The sequence below is a fragment of the Camarhynchus parvulus genome, chromosome 1 (assembly GCF_901933205.1).
Source record: "Camarhynchus parvulus chromosome 1, STF_HiC, whole genome shotgun sequence".
NCBI classification, from domain to species: domain Eukaryota; kingdom Metazoa; phylum Chordata; class Aves; order Passeriformes; family Thraupidae; genus Camarhynchus; species Camarhynchus parvulus.
This window is the reverse complement of record NC_044571.1, coordinates 31,076,618-31,094,986: the sequence shown is the minus strand read 5'-3', so window position 1 is coordinate 31,094,986 and position 18,369 is coordinate 31,076,618. Positions and strand designations below refer to the sequence as shown.

The following is an 18,369-nucleotide window of genomic DNA, read 5'->3' as shown; positions in this document are numbered from 1 at the left end:
TTACATCTGCTTATGACTGCCATGAATATACACAAAAATTAATCTCACCAGTCCTCTTTTCTTGACATACAAATCAGTTACATCCTTTTGAAGTCCACAGGAATTTACACCTTATAGTAGGAAACACGGTTTCTTTTTATGAGAGGCTGCTGTTTCTCTAGTTAACATTGAGACCATATAGTGTGAACAAGCATAACAACAACAGTAATAATAGTAATAGTAATAATAATAATAATAATAAAAATTAAAAATCACAATTTTCGTAGAAAGCAGTTCCTAAGGAAACCAGGTTGTTTGTTATCCCAGGGTTTCCTTTGGTATAAAGGAGTTTGAGTTGTCATGGGTGAAAGTCTGGAAATATGAAAATATGTCAAGGTCACACAGCTCAGAGCTTCAGGCAGTTTGAGGCATATGTTGAACAGAACCTCTTCTACAGTACCCAAAACCAAGTATCAGTATTTACAGGCCATAACATTACCAATCAAAAAGAATCTGGGTTTGCTAGATACTAGGATTTCAACCTTCAGTTTCACCATTATATTCACTAAATAATACTATGTCCTAAATGACCTTGGGGACAAGCCAGCTTTTTTGATTAACCAAAAATAAAGACAGTTAGAAGCTTAGATTATTTTAAGAGGAGGAGAGCAAGGGATATGTGAAGAATGAAGTGGAAGTGGGGAGGGCCAGATATCCCTCCAGATATTCATGCTAACCATTGCTGCTTCCTGTTCCCCCTGCCTTACTGATACCTTTAGCTGAGCAGAAGTAGCCACGACAGCAGCAGCTGTCAAGGCTCAGGGATCACTCCAACCCCAGGCCTGCCCTGCTCACTTGTCTTGGGTGTTGTGGGACTGAACCCCTGCCAGCTGATTCTGCATCCTGGCTCTTGGCTCCCTGTCCTTTAGGGAACAGCCACTCCTCACTGCTCCCTGATTCTCAGGGATTTTTGACAAGGGCTTTGGACAGGACATGTGGGAGTGACTCAAAACTGAAAGATGGTAGGTTTAGATTAGCAGCTAGGAAGAAATTTTTTACTGTGAGGTGGAGTATGGGAACAGATTGCCCAGAGAAGTTGTGGAGTTAGCCATACCTGTAAGTGTTCCAGGACAGGTTGAGTGAGGCTTTGAGCAACCTGGTCTAGTGGGGGGCAGCCCTTCCCATGGAATGAAATTGGCACTCAGTGATCTCTAAGTGATCTTTAAATTCAAACCATTCTATGACTCCGTGATTCTATGCATTCTACTATTCTGTGGTTAGAAACTTAATTTATGATAAAAATTTAAGGTTTTATATAGTATTTCTCATTAATTTCTCAATGTAGAGTAAGTATTACTGTAATACTACAGGCAATGTCTCACTTCCTGTTGGACAAATTGTATTTTTCTCTCTTTAAATGCTATAGTTTTCTTTATTTTAAAGTCATATATACTCACATATCATCAAAGATAAGCTTTGTTCTTCTGCAGTCCCTGGGTGTGGTGGACAGAGGTGACCAAGGCTCTGTTTGGAACTGTGGCTTATTGCAGAGAAGAACATTTTCTGAATTGATGTGAATTGCTTTCTAGACAACAAACAGTAGATAAGACAATTAAGAATTGGCTAATAACTTAAAAAACCCCAAGTAACAAAAACCAGAGAGTCTTTGCATTGTGTTGTACGTTGGAAGTTAATTTTCCTGCTATTTCAGCAGGGAGTACGTGTAAGTGTCCTGACAGTCCTGACACTGATGGCCACAAATTCACAGATACTGCTCAGAACACTTTTTAAAGGGTTTGAGTTTCAATATGATATACAGCAGAAATTGAGCAAAAATTTTAATAGTAACTATCAAAATACTCTGAAACACAGCAAGTGAAATTATTAAGGAATAGATCTGTTGTCATTTAGAAGATTAAGTTATACCTCTGGCCTTCAGCTTCCAACCAAGCACTGTACCTTGCTTAGGGGAGCACAGCCCACGTTTGACTTGTCTCACACTACACTGGTGATGTGCCTGTGCTGGATGAATTTGTAGTCCAGGTTTCTTTGTGCTCCAGATCTCCCCTGATCAGCTTGAACTATCACTTCTCTGTGCTGCAGTGGAAGCACATGTCTTTTGGCAGGGTCTCATGCAGTCCCTCAGCTGCAGCCCTATTCTCCATGTGGCCTTCTGAGCACCTCCATCCCACCAAGTGACCTGTGGGGGCTACTGTGCACTGGTATGGAGCACAACAGAGGGCCCCAGGTGGTTTTGGGTTGGTAACTACTGCCAAAAAAATGCTGTTCCAGTGTCAGGTGACAGGTAGAAAGGCCCCAGGGACATGGGGAAAAAACTCAAATGGATACATGCCCACTGTGGGCAAGCTTTGCTTGCAGCTTCTCACAGATATTTGAAGGACCACTTGGGCCTGCCAGCTGGATGCCAGCTGGGAAGATGGGATAAAACAAAGCTAAGTTTAACATTTATAGTTCGTGAGCTCTCATCTTCTATATGGCACATCCAGATCAGCTCATCAGGCTAAAGTTTTCAGATGAATAACCAGATACATAAGAATTTTATTGCAAAGGTTGTTAAATGTTGACCAAATGGTGCATTGCTAGGCTATGCAGAAAATCTTAGTGAAATGCATTTGCTAAGGGTGTGGATCATAAAGCAATCACCTTTTACTTTTGATTTCCAGCACATTTGCCTGGGAAGGAACTTAAATTATTTTCAAGATACCCAGTGAAGAATCATAATTATAATTCTGAATGGGTAATAAACTTCTAAATTTATGTTTTGGAAGTTAAAATGTTTAAAACTTTACACTTAATTAATGAAAAATAAATGAATAACTATATATGTTAAAGGACTTTTTACTGGAATATTTTATGCAATTGTTTTTTTCAATTTACCAAAAGCATCTGTGAGATATTCTTGGAAAATACAATTTATGGTAACCTGTTTTTGAAAATGTGTCCAAAATTAAGATTAAATTTACTATTTCCTCCTTTGTTCTCAAAAAACCCCTAAAAACTCAACAAAATCAAAGTATAAACATATATGCTTAACAGATAAAAGGGGGCCACTTATCCCCACAGCAAAAATTGCTGGAAAATGCCATTGCTACAATTCAGGTAGCTTGTTTTCCTAGTTGCTTAGGCACTAATACTTAGGGTTTTGAAGCCTCTTTTACATCAAATAACAAACACAGCAAACAGATGCAGAATAAAAAACATTAATAGCTTTTGTAGCAACGAAAGGAGCATGGGCAGCAGAGTGCCTCAACAGCTTCTCTAGATGCTACAGCAGTGGCACCAAGATGATGGTATCCAAATTGCTTCTTCTAGGCATTTCACACAAAGCAGAACAGTGTCATGGGGAGGAGGTGACAGTAGTCTGCCCTTGATCATCTACGCTCAGTGTCTGTAGGCTGGAGGGTAGTGTATGACTTTGAAAGATGAGATGAGAGAGAGGTGGAAATTCCTCAATTAAAAGAGCTAACGGGCTCTTCACTCCAGCATTCTAACCACAGAACTCATGCAGAAATGGAGGAAGCATCTACTCCTCTCTCTCTGTGCTCTGAAGGCAGAGGCCACAATGCAGGGTTGTAGTACAGCCTTATGTGGAAGAGTGCTCTGGGCACACTTGGTGTGAGCAAGACTCTCTGATAAGGATATGAATACAACTCTAATGGAACTGAGCTGTGAGACTGGTGCTAAAATATCACTGGTATAAGCAGAATCTGAAAAAGTTAGTTCTAAGACAGATAGAATTTGTCTGCAGGACACCCATGGTTAGGCAGTGGCTGAGTGAGCCCTTATACAGTAGGGACATTATGCACCATGAATGCAAAGAGCTTGCATCATGCCCAAGCAATGCTCTGGAGGCCTAAATCCATTCGTTTTGGGCCATTAGCTTTTACCTTTTGCTTATGTAGCCTTTGCTATTTGCTTGTGTTACAGCCTGCCCTCTTTCCTTTCTTCTATGCCTTGCTAAACTCCAACCCAGAAAAGCTGAACTTAGAAAATAACATTCATTATTACAACTTTTCTATTTTTTTGCATATCATTCTGCAAAAAGTATCACAGACTGCAATACCAAGTGGAAAACATACTGCTAAGCCTTATATTGTGAACAACAGCATACACTTACATTGAAGTCCCCAGGATGTGGCTGTGACTGGATTTCACCCTTATGTTTTTTGCTGGAGGAGATTGAAGGTAATAGACTGCTGCCATTAGGTCTGCTGGAGGAAGTTAAATCATCGTTGGAATATTTGTGTTTTGATGCATCAGAGAGGGGAGAGACGGGTGACCGAAGCATTTTCTCATTTTTATTTATTGGTATTGCCAAGCTGGAAATGGAAATTACAGTAATGGAGTGTCACAAAGCTGGCTTTGAGAAAGGTAAATGTTTTATATATTACCAAAACTTTGAATTTAAAACCTGCTGGCAGGATAAAGTCTATTGGTATCTGGAAACGAGCTTACAGTATTGGGACCGAGAGTTCATTTACAAATTTGTATCATGTTTCTTCTCTTTCCCTTCAAGGCAAATTGTCATTCTGGAGTTAATATAAAGTCTGTATCAGAGTAGTTGGAAAAAAATACAGAGATAAATGGCTACTTGCTCACCATTTCTTAAGGGATAGCTGGAGATGAAGATTAGGCTCTGAAGTGTAAGTTCAGGTTATGGAGCCCTATTTCACCATTACAGGTGACAATTTATAAGCCATGGCAATAAAACCATATGTGAACTAAAACAGGAAATGTGTTTAAAGATGACTGGCTTGTCTTTGTGCTCAGTGCCTAGCCTTTGGTAGCAGTGTTTATACTAATCTGATACAGATTTTGAAGACAAAGAAAGATAGGCTGATAATGCAGACAAAAGGAAACATATGCAAACAGTAGACACAGAGAAATGGGAGCTGCTCTATCTTCTAAAGCAGAAAGCTCTAACACAGACAGTATTTTCAGCTTTCGTTTATTTGGGAGAAGTCTTGGATGGGAAGTCAGAAACCTTATAAATATGCCCAGAAATAAACTTCAGATGCATTAATTTGAAGAAAATATTTAGCTGAAGATCTTAAAACAACACACAAAAAATATGCAAGTTATTTTAAGAAGATAGTTGGCATTAAGACTAAAACTGTGATTAAGGTCAGGAAGACAATTTTAACACTATACCTTTCCTTGTCACATTCCCCTTTATTCAGCCTATTACTTTTTATGGACAATTCTCAGTTCTTTATAGTTACTGTATCAGACAATATACACTTAATGGAATCACAAAAAAGAATACAGTAAAAACTATACTTCATTTCTGCACATAATTTCAGGGAACAGAGCTAATTAAATGTGCTTTTATCATACATTTGTCCAAGATTTTGGCAAGTCTTTACAAAGTAGCTGTAAAAGAAGCCATGAATTGTAATTCAGAGCCTTTACTGTTTCAAAGGCACAGTACCTTTAAAACACCATGTCAACTGTTTTGCTTTAATGACCAATTGGTGTTTATGAAAGCAAGACTCAGAGTGTGAAAGACAGACAACTGTGCCCTTCTCCTCTTCCTAAGAAAAAGAACATCTTTGGCACTATGTTGAATGTGCAGGCTGATCCCGTAATTTCTTTTCCTCTTTTCAAACATAAACTCATGCCTTGGCTACCCATGTTCATACATCATTGTCAAAGTGTGGGCCCAAAGCATCCAAGGCAAGCCATGGCTCTTTGGAAGTATACCCAACCCTCAAAAGCTTAGCCCAGAACTTGTAGGAGTAGTTGAAATTTCTACTTGTGCTCCACACATGGCCTTTGGTCACTGAGTAGGGCCCACCTAAACTTAGTGTGAGCAGCAAATCTTATACTGAGAGGCCATGCAGGATAACTTGCAGCAGAGGACTGTCAGAGCTGTGATCAGCTGGGAATGGGCAGACTGTGGATCTGATACAGGTGCAAGAGATTTGGGGTATCTCTGAGCCTGCAGCCTTTCTTGTCAAACAGGATCGATCTTAGTCTGCCTCTCAGACTGTAATTCCACAATAGAAAATGCTTATGGCTGAAGGTGGTCTTGCTCTTCTCATTGCTACCAGTCCTCAGCTGTGCTGCCAAAAAACTGTCTGGGTGGCTTTACTGGGAGATGAATAATACTACTTGGTCAAAAAAACCCAAAAGAAAAGAAGGAAAAAGCCAGAGAAAAAGAAAGATAAAATAGAAAAAGAAAAGAGGCAAGTAAAAGAGACAGGAGAAGAAAGAGAGGAAAGGAAAAGGAAAAGGAAAAGGAAAAGGAAAAGGAAAAGGAAAAGGAAAAGGAAAAGGAAAGGGAAAAGGAAAGAAAGAGTTTTGGTTTCAAACACATTTTTTGAGTATATTTACAGGAGAACCTCAGAGGCATGGTGTAACTGTAGAGGGGATGTGCCAGCATGAGTAGATGTTGGTTGGAAGAGGACCAGGAGGTCCCGATATCTGCACTGCTGGTTTAGCTACAGCCTCAGTAGCCCTTCCTCAGCTGTGGGAATATCAGCATTTGATATCATGTCCTACACTGTGGCACAGAAACATCTTGGAAGCAGAGCACACCAGGAGGCAACTGTAGGAACTAGGAGGCAACTGTACATTTCAGAAACTCTTTGTTCCTCTAAGACACAGTTGCTACTGGAAGTACAGAATATAATGTCAAGAAAAACACAAATTCTTGTCTTGCTTCCAGGAAGTACAGAATTAACCCTGTGACACAGCAAGCTATGACAGCCATGCTAGTCTCTGAAAATTAATGCAATGTAAAACATATGATACTGGGGTAACAGGAACAGCATGTCTGCATGCAACCACCCACAAGAAAGGAACTGTTCTGGGCATTGTTTTCACTTCATGAAACATATTTGACATGTCAAGACAAAGAAATTGAATGCATATTTTTGAATGAACACTATATATATATATCAGTTTTCTTTGGGATTTTTTCCAGTATTAATGACAAGAATTACTCAATCTCATCAAAGATGTGTACAATAGAAAAGCCTACTACAATAAATACAAATATTTTCATTCTTATTTTGTAGCAGTTTCAACCCAAGAAGTACCCTGATACTACCAGAAAAATAATAATAATAGAAAAATACTGATAACCAGCATGTACCAAGCAGCATGCAGCTGAACTCTGAAACTGTGCATGTCTAAGTTTGACTGCTGGAAGCCCCCAGAGAAACGCAAGTGTGATTGCTCTGACATTGATAGGGCTCTGTGTGCATAAACCATGCCGGCAAATGCTAAATATTCATTTTTTGTTTCATGCCCTATATCCCTAGAAAATCTCACTTTTTAAAAAGTCTTAAATTCCTTGTCCTGGAATACTTACTAATTACAGAGACTGGAATGCTTGTAATCTCAAAAATACTGATTCTCAAATATATTCTGGAGCTGAGTATTGCAGGCATTGTTATGAATATCTTTTTCAATCTTTTCCACAGAAGTGATACATAAGTCTTTTTATACAGCCAAACTTAAAGCTTACAACTTGTAAGTAAAGAAAGTAAAGAAAGTCTAAGAAAGGGCTATAAGATGGTTGTATATGTGAATTGCTGCCTACAGCACAGTGTTAGGGAATATGTCTTGGACAATCACACTGCTCTAACTATAATTGCTTGTTCCATGAGCCTCACACTTGAGCTCACAACTTCTTTCCTGTGCAACAGGACGAAAATGCGAATACATGAATGTGTCAGGAACTACTAATTTCATCATTAAACCAGAAGAACAGAGACTGCAGTGGTTCATTTTTCAATATAAAATGCAACAATTAAAAAATAAATCCTACTAAAGGAAAAAATAATACCTGACAATAAACTGCAACTAGTTGTATGATTCAGTGGTAACTAAGAAGGAAAAAGCTTACCTATTTTCATTCATATTGCAGTGATTTGCTGTTGTGATGCTTTGGGCAGAGGCAGCTAATCGTGAAGAACTCTCTCGCTCTAAGTGGGTCTTCTTGATATCTCTGCACTCTTCCTCATTCTCACACTGAGTGAAGAAAAAAGGAATAATTTTTTATGGTTTGGATTTACTACAGACCCAAAAATATTTCAAGTATTTTCTGTCATTTTGTTACAAATGATGATACTTTGTTTGAGTATATAGCTAACAGGGATCAGAGACGATTGGTCCATATCTTAAAAAATAAAATCTAAAGAGGCAGCATGTAAAGAAAGGGGAACAATATAAAACTTGGTTTCCACCACTTTCCCACTTGAACCAGGGTTGCCACCTTTCAGATACTAATAAAAGAAGGACCAAAAAAATGAAGAAAGATAAAACAATATGGAAGACTGCTTTAGATAAATGGTCCTCAAAAAATATACAGATCCATCGCCATACATACAGTAGCTTAGAGGGCAACAGATGATTGGTTGCACAGCAAAACTGTTCAGAAATTGAGCAGATGGTGATTCCAGTTCAGAATGACTTTTGGGGTCAGATCAGCACAAACAGATCAGAAAGCCTGCTAGGCAGACAGCTTTGGCCATGGAGTGGAGCGATCTTTCCCCTTGGCCCCAGAAAGTGAGTGGGAGAAGCAGGGCAGAAGGATGGATGTGAGCAGAAGGCTGTGCCCTCCCAAGTACGGTGACAGTGCTGCTGAGGAGGGGGCAGCTAATGGACTGTGGCCCTACTCCTACACCTACAGCCCCAAGGGAAATGGGGCCACCAGGATGTGAGGGAGCCAGGACCCAGGATCCAGAACCAGTCAGGTCCCAGGTCTCTGTGAAAGCATCCCTCAAAAAGCCAGGGCTCCCCGCTGTCACTGAAGGGCTTGCCTCTTGCTGACAGTCAGAAGGGAAAAAAAGATGCTGCCTCTTCTTTTACCATACACGCAGTGATACTGTGTCGACTACAACAAGGCAGCAGATAGCTGTCCCTTCGCTGACCTGAGCATCATTTCCAAATGCTCAGGTTTTGAGAGAAGCCTCAGGAGAGAAAATTATGCTACTATAAAGGCAGTGCCTTCGCTAAGGCATGCAAAGGCACACACACAGCAGTCAACGCTGTCTCCAGGGAGCTGTGATCCCTCGAGGCCTGGAATTTAATCACCTTCAGGGCTGGCATTTCCTCTGGGGTTTGGCCAGTCCCTTCGTGGAAAGCAGGGACAAATCCCAGCTCTGAAAGGCCAGCCTGGAGAAGATGCTGCCATCGAGCACTGGACGTGGGTGCAAGCGGTGTTAGCCTCCCACTTGCTGGAGGCTCCCCTACCCCTGTGATCGGTTCCCCAGCAGCTCACCTTGCGTTTCCTTCTAGATTTCGGTAAACCCTTCTCTGCGGGGGGTTCAGCACTACTACCCTGCGGGAAGCTGGCCGCCTGGTTTGCTCCGGCGCTCATGGCCAGCGGTTCTTCGGGCAAACGCTCTGGAATCCTGGACAAAAGAGCCAAGTCAATGTTGACCCACAGCGATTTTACCTCATCACTGTCTTTCAGAGGAGACAGGAGCTCATTCCTACCGAAAGGAACCAGGGTGTAAAACTGTTCCTCCAGCTCCTTTGCTATTTCACTACTAGTCCTGGCATTAATAGAGCCAAAGGCACTGCAGCCGCCGTGGGGTTTGCTGGCGGTGCCGCTCCCCGCGTCCTTGGCACCCCGCGGCTCAGGCCCGGCTGCCGCTGGCACCTTGGGCAGCGGGCGCTCCTCCCGCTCCGACTCAGAGCCCGAGTCGGAGGAGGATGATGAGGACGAAGACTCGGTCTCGATGAACTCCTTGGATTTGGGCGCCGTTTTGCTCGGCCCTCGGGCCCGACGCTTCTCACCAGCTGCAGCCGAGCGGGGCTCCCGGCGGTGTCCCGCTCTGCAGCCGCCGCCGCCGGGCCGGGCCCTGGGCGCCTCGCCAGCAGCGCCTTCAGGGAAGCCGTGGCTCCGGGGGGGCTCCTCTGCGCTGGAGCAGGGGGCGCCGTCTCCGGCGGAGTTCCTCTCGGCTCGCCGCGGTGCCTTCTTCCCTGCTGCCCGCCTCGGCGGCCCGCCGTCGGCAGCGAGGGGTGACTTCTGCCGGCTGCCCTTGCTGCCTGGCGCTTTGTTGGCGGTCCTGGGCCGCGGCCCGTCCCCGGCGGCGGCGGCGGCGGCGCGGCTCTCCTCACTGCGATGCTCGGCCGAGCCCTCAGCCGGGGTCTTCTGTCCTTCCTGCCGCTCTGCCTTCACGCGGCCGTAGTAGGGGTGGGCTTCCAGCGCCGGGCCATCGGGGTGGGTGAGGATGGGTGCTTTGTGAGGGGTAACTTTGTTCAGCCACTTGTCCAGCTGCCACTTGTTGGACGAGGGTGGCTCGGGCTGAAAGGGAAACAGACGGGAACGAGCTTAGTGCCGAGGCCCTGCTGCCCCCACCCCGGGGATCCCTCTGGGACAGCGAAACGTCGCATCCCTCCGGGCACCACAGGGATTCTCCTTCGGTACAAGAGCCGCCCCAACCTACGGCAACCTCTCGGCACTGGCCCTGCGTTGCAGGACAGGGCTCATGCCTTGCAATCGGGGATGGTTTTCGTTTCAGAATGGGGTTTGGAGATGAGAGGGAGAAGGGCTTCTGTGATGCATCATTTCCAAGGGTGATTCACAGCAGCACTACTGCCATTGGCTCTACTGGGAAACACTCCCAAGTTTCCAAATAGAAAAAAGTGCAATGGCGATAGGAGAGGAGGAAAACAAGGCAGGGTACAGCTGAGGCTAGGGGAGAAGAGCTATCAGGAAAGTTAGGGATGTGCACTTTGTTCCTGTGCCATTGCAGCAAATACAGAAAGCATTTAAGAAGCATACAAAGCGGCATGTGGTGGGGAGTTGGAGGGCTAATCAGGCGCTTCATGTAACCTGTCTGGTATTGACATTATAATCCACAAACAGTTGTTGTGTGGTGGTGCTGTCAAGGGTTCATTTTGTGAGTATTGTGTGGCTGTTAGTTTTTCTTTTAATGTCTGTCACAACACTCTCAAGTTGTAAGAGCACATTTAAAACATAATGGTGTTAGGACAGGGAAGAAGTGGGATAATCATGATTTCAAATGTAACCACAGCTGAGACAATGTTATTTCAGAACAATGTGTGACTGTTTTCTAGCGCTTCTTGCAATCAGTAATTTGAATGTAATAAAATGAAGAGGAAAGGCAAAAACCCCAGAAAGAAATAGATGATGGAGTAGATGGCTAGCCATAACCTAACCCCACAAAAGCCAAAGTGAAAAATTTCCAAATTTCCTCAGATGGAACCAATATTTGGTTCACTAGGCCACTGCATGTGAATAATCAAAAACTGTGTCATGACTCAAACGTGAAAACCATCAGTGCTCTGGAAGGAAGTTTGCTCAAGAGAGAATATCCACAGTCTCTAACTTAAAAGAGTATCTTACTTTTTATTTAAAGTAGATGCCTGAGGGCAACACAAGTTTCTTGTACAGCCAAGGGCGCCTTCAGAATCACCCACTGAGGATTGTATGCACTGTACAAGGAGCAAAGGCACTTAAAATAAGCAAAAAAATTAGACATTGGAATTCATATGATAAAAATATCCCTTCTAGCTAAAGTGTCTAATTTACTCATTACTGAGCTAACCTAGACCTATGGGAAGTTTGCAGGACTGGCTTACATTTATGTTTTTTAAAGCATACTCCCTAATATCTTGCATGAAGAATTTCTTTCCTGAGCTGTAAATCTTGAAAATGGATGGTCAATATTTCTCTTGGATGAAGCTGTATTTTTACAGCCCTTAACTCTTTATCTAAAAATGAACAGCATTTTTTTTATTGCCGTTGAAAATACAGATAGATATGTTTGGTGCCATTCACTGTGCACATACTGAATTTACTAGATGTATAATAAAAGGTTCACTATACATGGAAGTCTTTCCACTGTTTAGAAGTATTTCAGAAAAGGAGATACATCAGAAGCATGTGGGGAAAAACACACCTCTGCCCATAAGGATAGGTCAGAGTGAGTGCTGCTTGGAAGTTCAAAAAAACTTCCAAATTCATCTGTTACATCCCATTCTGCCTCTTTATATATCTTGTAATTCTTGAAAACAGTGGCTCACGGATTTCAAGGGATCACAGTAACCAGCAGGAAACAGTGATTACATGCTGCAGCATCATAACCTGGCTGTGCAGACTTTCCTAGAGTAGTATGTCTGCTATTTAGGCATAATATCTAAGGTCCTACCAACATATCCACCAACTAGGAAGTTTATTAAAAAGGATCAACAGTGTTACCAGCTTTACTGGTTTTGTCAGGAGTTTCAGGTGCACTTTTGAAGTTTAGTTTAAATAAAAATTCAAATCCTTGTGGCTTCTGAAAAAAAACCCCAAGATCTGTCAGCTAAAAAAATCCTTTATGATTCATCTGATAAAAGTAAAATGTCTGCAGCCTATCAGGTAAATTAAAAGAATGCAAACTTTAAAAATCTGAATTTTAAAACTTTTCTCACTAATTTTGGGCCCTGATACCATTTCTGAATATTTGAGATTCTCAGTGTACACGAGTGATGCCAGTTCATTTTTGGAAGTAATTTATTCAATTGATTGTTCTAACTGAAAATTACTGTACTTTGAGATAACATTAGAAAAAAAAAGAAGGCACTTTACAAGAGAACAAATCATGACAGCCAAGAATAGATAGCAGGACTGGTAAAAAAATAGACTGGGAGAATTCACTTGAAAATTTTTGCCCATTCCTTATACATGCCTAATTGTAATTATTTGTGGGAGAAAAAGACAATCCCTAATTTCTGCTTCACACACCATTCTATGGAAGAAAAGTTGGTTTGTTGAATTGAAAGTTTTTCAGCAGCATGTAAGGATAGAAATACATATGAATATATATCCAGAGTATTCTGATACCAAAATGCTCTCTGCCCATTGGTTTTGATGTCATGGAAATATGCTGCCCCTAGGGCCTTTTAGAGAACTGGGCAGTTTTCAACTGGGGTAAAGCCAGTCCTGTCAAGATAGGCACTGGTAATAGGAATAACAGTCTGTGATCAGCTGACTTGCAATTAAATATAGGTTTGGCATAAAAACTCAAGCCAGGAAACTTCACAGAACTAAGATACTTTCAGGGATCAACATACCACAGACATACACATGTGCCAGGCTTCATGAAGAAACAGGATGTGATACATTTCCTTAAATATTGTGGGTGGATTCATCTGTACAGCATAGACACCTATATCTTAGCTAGTCAACAAGTTCCTTTTCCAGTCAGTGAACTACTCTTATAGGGTGTGAAAAATTCCCTCTTGAAATAGACATATAAAATAGGCCAGATGAGCTGGGCCCTAAAAACATCTTTTCCTCTCCACAGACTGTAAAGGGGAGGCTGAGGTGGTGAGCAAATGTAGGTATCTACAGGAGAAGTGTGCAGATTTAGGTGGGATGACTCCCACGCAGCATGTCTATATATCTCAGATCTCTTCAAGGCTGCAAGTGCAACCAGAGGCATGAATGGCATGCATCCAAAAAGAAACTTGTCAAAATGTTATCCAGAAACACTTTCTAGGATAATGGTTGTTAAACAATGCCAGTGTAATGGGGTCACTCTATGCTTGTTACTACAAAGAGGGACCTAAGGCGTGGCTAATATGTGGTAAACTTGAAGTATGACACCCCTTTCACTGAGAGATATGAGAGCCCATAACATGTGCATGGACTTGGCCCACCATCCCTGCAAGCTACTCTGCCTATTGCAAATCCATGTACTAATTCACCCTTGTGGTAACTTGCTTGTGCTGCCCTGTTATCAAATACTTCACTCAGGGCAATGCCCATACAAATGTGGTGCTTTCTCATTATGTTTAAGGCACAGATGGCAATGATGATGAAGAAGAAGAAGATTATGATTATTATTATTATTACTATTGGATTATATTGCTACTATTATCACTGCTGATAGTGCTTTAACAAACTAGAACTGGGCATTCCCATGTGTCAGGCAAAGCACACATATACTCTAAGAGGTGGTTCTTGGAACAAAGAATTTTCTGGAGGGAAGGGAGAATGTAGTTTGCAGTCTTTTTCAATAAGTCCCCAGAACAGCCAAAACCCATGAATTTTATTTGTAAAGGTAACTGTAGTATCTGCAGATGGTCTAATGGTAAAATTCCAATATTAAATTCCAATATTTCTTCCTCCTTAAAAAGGAGGAAGAAACTATGGTTGTCAACTGTTACAACAGCAAAATCTGTAAAGGCCAATGCATCTGCTATGAGGGGCTGGTGAGGCTCAGAAAGGGGCATTTTTCTCTTCTGGACTGGTTACTGTTGGTGAGGCCAGTGATGCCTTTGTCCCATGGGATAGATTCTCTGCTTCCTTCCTGCCCATTCCCCACTCTTATCCTCCCTCATAGCAGGAATTCGTGGTTGTCTAACCAAAGACAGCTTTAGTAAAGGCCTGCAGGATAATTCAATGGAACAAAGAACAAACAAACCAAATTTTTAGCTTTAGAAATGGAGCTTTTTCTATATACTTGGCACCCAAATTTTTCTGACCACCTGAAAAATGATAAGATGTCATTGTTTTCCAGATTCATCATTTATGACATTAATTAAGGTCATTCCAAGAATTCATGACTTCAGCAAAGAATCAGGAGATAGAAGGCTCAGTTCCTTGTTCATAATTTTAGGTTTGGCAGTCCACAAAGCTTTAACTACTCCCATTAATGTCTGAGGCACCTTAATTTGTCCACATCACTGAAACCAGTCTGAATGTTGTCTCCTGTTCTAGCTCAGCCATTATTCTTAGTTTACTGCAGACATAAAGTGAAGACAGCTGAGCTAGTCACTACTGCTCTAAATAGTCAATGGAAAGAAACAGACACTTTTAGGGTGCAATTCATCTAATCTACTTTATATGTATGCTTTACAATGAGCTGCTTTTTCACTCTAGGCAGCTGTGTTTAGACACCTGAGGACAACTTGAAAATCTCAAAATGAGATGAGGAAAAAATTACAGAAGACATGAAATAGCATTTGAATTGTTATATAACCTCAAGTGCAGAAGATACACTGTCCCAGAAATAAAAATCTTTGAGTATGTGCATATAATGTTTCAGATTATTGGGGGGGGGGGGGGATAATGAAGGTATCATAATGGTTTGCAGATTTCTACATTAAGTTCCTCCCAACCTTTAAATACGGAGTTTCTGTATTGTGCTGGACTGCTCCAGTTCATTGAACCTGAAAGCACCAGTTAATTCTAAATCAAAAACCAAGATGTATTTACTTTTTTTTTGTCTTAGCCAATTAATTTTAAGACTAAATCTAGAATTGAGTCCACTACTTAAACTTAGGTGGACATGGCCTCCCTTTAGGGAGCTTCCCAAGACCTGTCTCTTTCCATTTACTGGGTAAGAAACTGGCATATACTTTAGAAAGATGGCTTCACTGGGTGCATAAATGTAAGTTAAAGTATTTATGCAAAGCTAGAAGGACTTCTAGTTGGCGACATCACTTGAGCATGTTTGAACTGGTTCCATCAGTCATATGATAGCCCTGGGAAAGCATTTACCCTTGGGGAAAACACAGGTATTCTACTTCCCTGGGACACCCATATCTGTGTGTGCTGTCTCCTAGATCCCATTGAGGGATGAAAATTGCCTATGAAAATCACTGCAGCCATCACATTTGTCAGTCATTTACATTTTTGTGTAGGCATGTTTCATACAGCATGTCCTAGAAGGCAAACCACACAAATATAATCCAAAGAGACAAGCAATCTGTTGGAGTGGGACAGCTGTTTTGTGACAATGATCGCTGACAGCTCAGGCTCTGTACAAAAGTAGTTCCACAGATCTCGAGAGGATATGTATAAAATGCTTAAGAGGAGGCACTTCCTCCATGTTTCCATGACTTAGTTCTCTGCTGAACTTTATGAAATCCAAGACCTGCCTCAGTTAATTAGCTTTGTGCATTCTCTGAGGAATTTCTGGTCTTGGGCCCAAGCAGCATGGGTATCTGCCTAGATAGTAACCACTCCCCCCTTCCTGTGCTTCTCCTCCTTTCATCTCATATTTCCTTCCCCTTTCTTTCTTCTCTTTGCCCCTTTTCTTCCACCTTTTGGGATCCCACAGGGAGAGGAGAGACCAAGAATGAGATCTTTGCACTAATTCCAGCAGGGAATTAAGTACACAGAGAACAGGGTCTTAACAGGTCAGATAAGAAAGCTCGGAATGGGAAATAAGATGTGGAGTACTGCAGGGAGAGCAACAAGAGAGACTGGAAAGAAGAGAGAGATGTAGGAAGTGGACAAAGTAAGAGGAGAATTAGCTGGAAATGGGTCTGAAAGCGCTGTGAAGGAAAGACAGAAGATAAGTGTTAAACAAGGAACAAAAGTGACAGAACCTGAGAAAAATATATTAAGGATATTTCTGTGAGTACTGCATTTTGCTCAATTGGAAATATGTCTCCAAATAACCAAGGAAAATAAGAGGAAAGGTTTGCTGTTTTTGCAGCATAGTTTTTTTTTCAGGGTGAGAGAATAGGTGAGACATAGTTTTGGGGGGAGGATTCTTGTGATTGGATGGTTTATGTGGAGTAGGAAATACACAGACTGTATTTCATGTGTATTTACAATCTTGCCGCTAGATTTTGGAATATTTTTACATACATTAATGTGTGTGATGTGGCTGTGGAGTTCATAGTTTAATTCTAAACTTGTGTATTGACCAAAACATGTAAAAATGTCAATCCTGGTAGAAAAGCAGAGCAGAGAATGCAGCTTTGTTGTGTCTGTTGAGCTCTCTGCAGAGGTGAAAGCAGAAGGTGTCACAGCACTGGCAGCTTAATTGTAGTTTGGCTGGGGCTTGTCTACTTGTGGAAATTTTCAGTGCTAGCTTTCCAGATGACTAGTTTGGGCTCAGTGTTTTGCACCATGAGTAATTCAGTTTAGTCCATTTTGGAGGTGAATTGAAAGAAATCACATAAAGGCAGCAGTAGCAGAAAATAATTCACTTAGAGAGTGAGGCAAGGGAAGTGCATGAGTGAACAACTGGTTTCTTTTAAAAATCTACCCTCAAACTGATTTTATAATAGCTTCCCTGTGTAGAGAAGCCTTAAGTTCCCTTGCAGTGCTGGGAGCCCACATCAAGACTTACACACTAAGCAAGCCATTGCTATGGAGGCAGAGTTGCATAAAACTTCAAGCAAGCTGTGAGCCTTGCAAGGTGCTCCACTCATCTCCAATTTGAGGAAAATGTAACAGGGTTATTTCTTTCTTTATTTTTGTTTCAAATGCTTTAATCTGCCCCAACATCCGCCGCCACTTACATTTCACAGCATGCCAGGAGGAAGATCCTTGGGCCTTTCTCTCCCATTGTTTTTTCATGCATCTCCTCACAGCCTCCTTGTGTTGGTTGGCTGGGAGAAGGTGTGAGTGTGTGTAGTAATGGAGTGCCACCCCAAATGATAGCAAAGCCCTTACCTCTGGGCTGGAGTAGTGCGAGGCCTTGCTGCCGTCACTCTCGCTGGAGCTGCTTTCGCTCTCTGAGTCAGACTCGGAGCTGCTCTCGGATTCACTGGAGCTGCTGCTGCTCGAGCCCTTGCTGGAGAGTCCCGAGGCTCGGGCATTGGCCTGCGGCACCACCAGGCTGCCAGCCCAACACACAGCCCATGGGGTGTGGGACAGGGAGGGAAGAGAAGAAAACAGGAACATAAACATGAAAGACCCACATACAAGAACCGTGCTGTTTTAGGGAGCATACTCTTTGAATGCCTGTGAGCTTGTTTCTGCTGCTAATAAATAGTGAAGTGACTTCAACATTACATTGCTATAACTGGGGGGAAAAGATGGGGTTACTCTCATACCCATTTAAATCCATAGCCTTTGCCATCTTTTTCATCTGGGGGAGAGTCAGGTTTTCACTTCACCTTGTCTCTTTTCCCATTCCATAGATATTTTAGGATATATTAAAAATACTAAGTGTTAAAAAAGCAGTATAGAAAGCAGTTTTATGCTGTCTAATGAACACTCAGCCCAGAGGTGAAAGCAGGAGACCAAAAAGGTGAACAATTAAGAAACAAAGTTGAACCCCACACTACCAATCATAAGCAGTAATAGCAATAACCATAAAAATAACAATAATGATACATCTTCACTGGAGCTTCCAACCCCCATCTTCCATTTTGCACACTTCTTTACCTACCCATAAATGATGTGGTTACCTGTATATACCATCTTGATATTGACAGTTCAAGATCTAAGACTCAGCCTGCAAAAACTTGAAGAGCTCAGGCTTGTGTTTTGGCATGTCAGCAATGCAGTGCTGTCAGCAGAGCTACTTGCCTTCTTTAAAGTTATGTTTGCATGCAAGTGTTTGTATTATCAGGCCTGACAGCAGAAGAAATGTGTATTTTCCTGAAATAGTTGACCATGCATATTAAAAATATCACAGTCATAAAGACTTG

The 18,369-nt window shown here is 41.9% G+C and overlaps 1 protein-coding gene across 3 annotated transcripts in view; it reads right to left on the bottom strand.

The window, feature by feature from the left end:
• The window catches only part of AFF3 (AF4/FMR2 family member 3), a 321,693-nt gene that overhangs the window by 29,975 nt on the left and 273,349 nt on the right, over positions 1-18,369 (bottom strand). For all 3 annotated transcript variants that reach the window (XM_030957367.1, XM_030957375.1, XM_030957383.1), the window contains 5 exons: positions 17,387-17,552; positions 9,233-10,264; positions 7,856-7,980; positions 4,118-4,319; positions 1,437-1,564 (listed from right to left, as the gene is read on the bottom strand). In XM_030957367.1, coding sequence (XP_030813227.1) covers positions 1,437-1,564; positions 4,118-4,319; positions 7,856-7,980; positions 9,233-10,264; positions 17,387-17,552 — 1,653 coding nt within the window. The remainder of the gene's footprint in view (positions 1-1,436; positions 1,565-4,117; positions 4,320-7,855; positions 7,981-9,232; positions 10,265-17,386; positions 17,553-18,369) is intronic.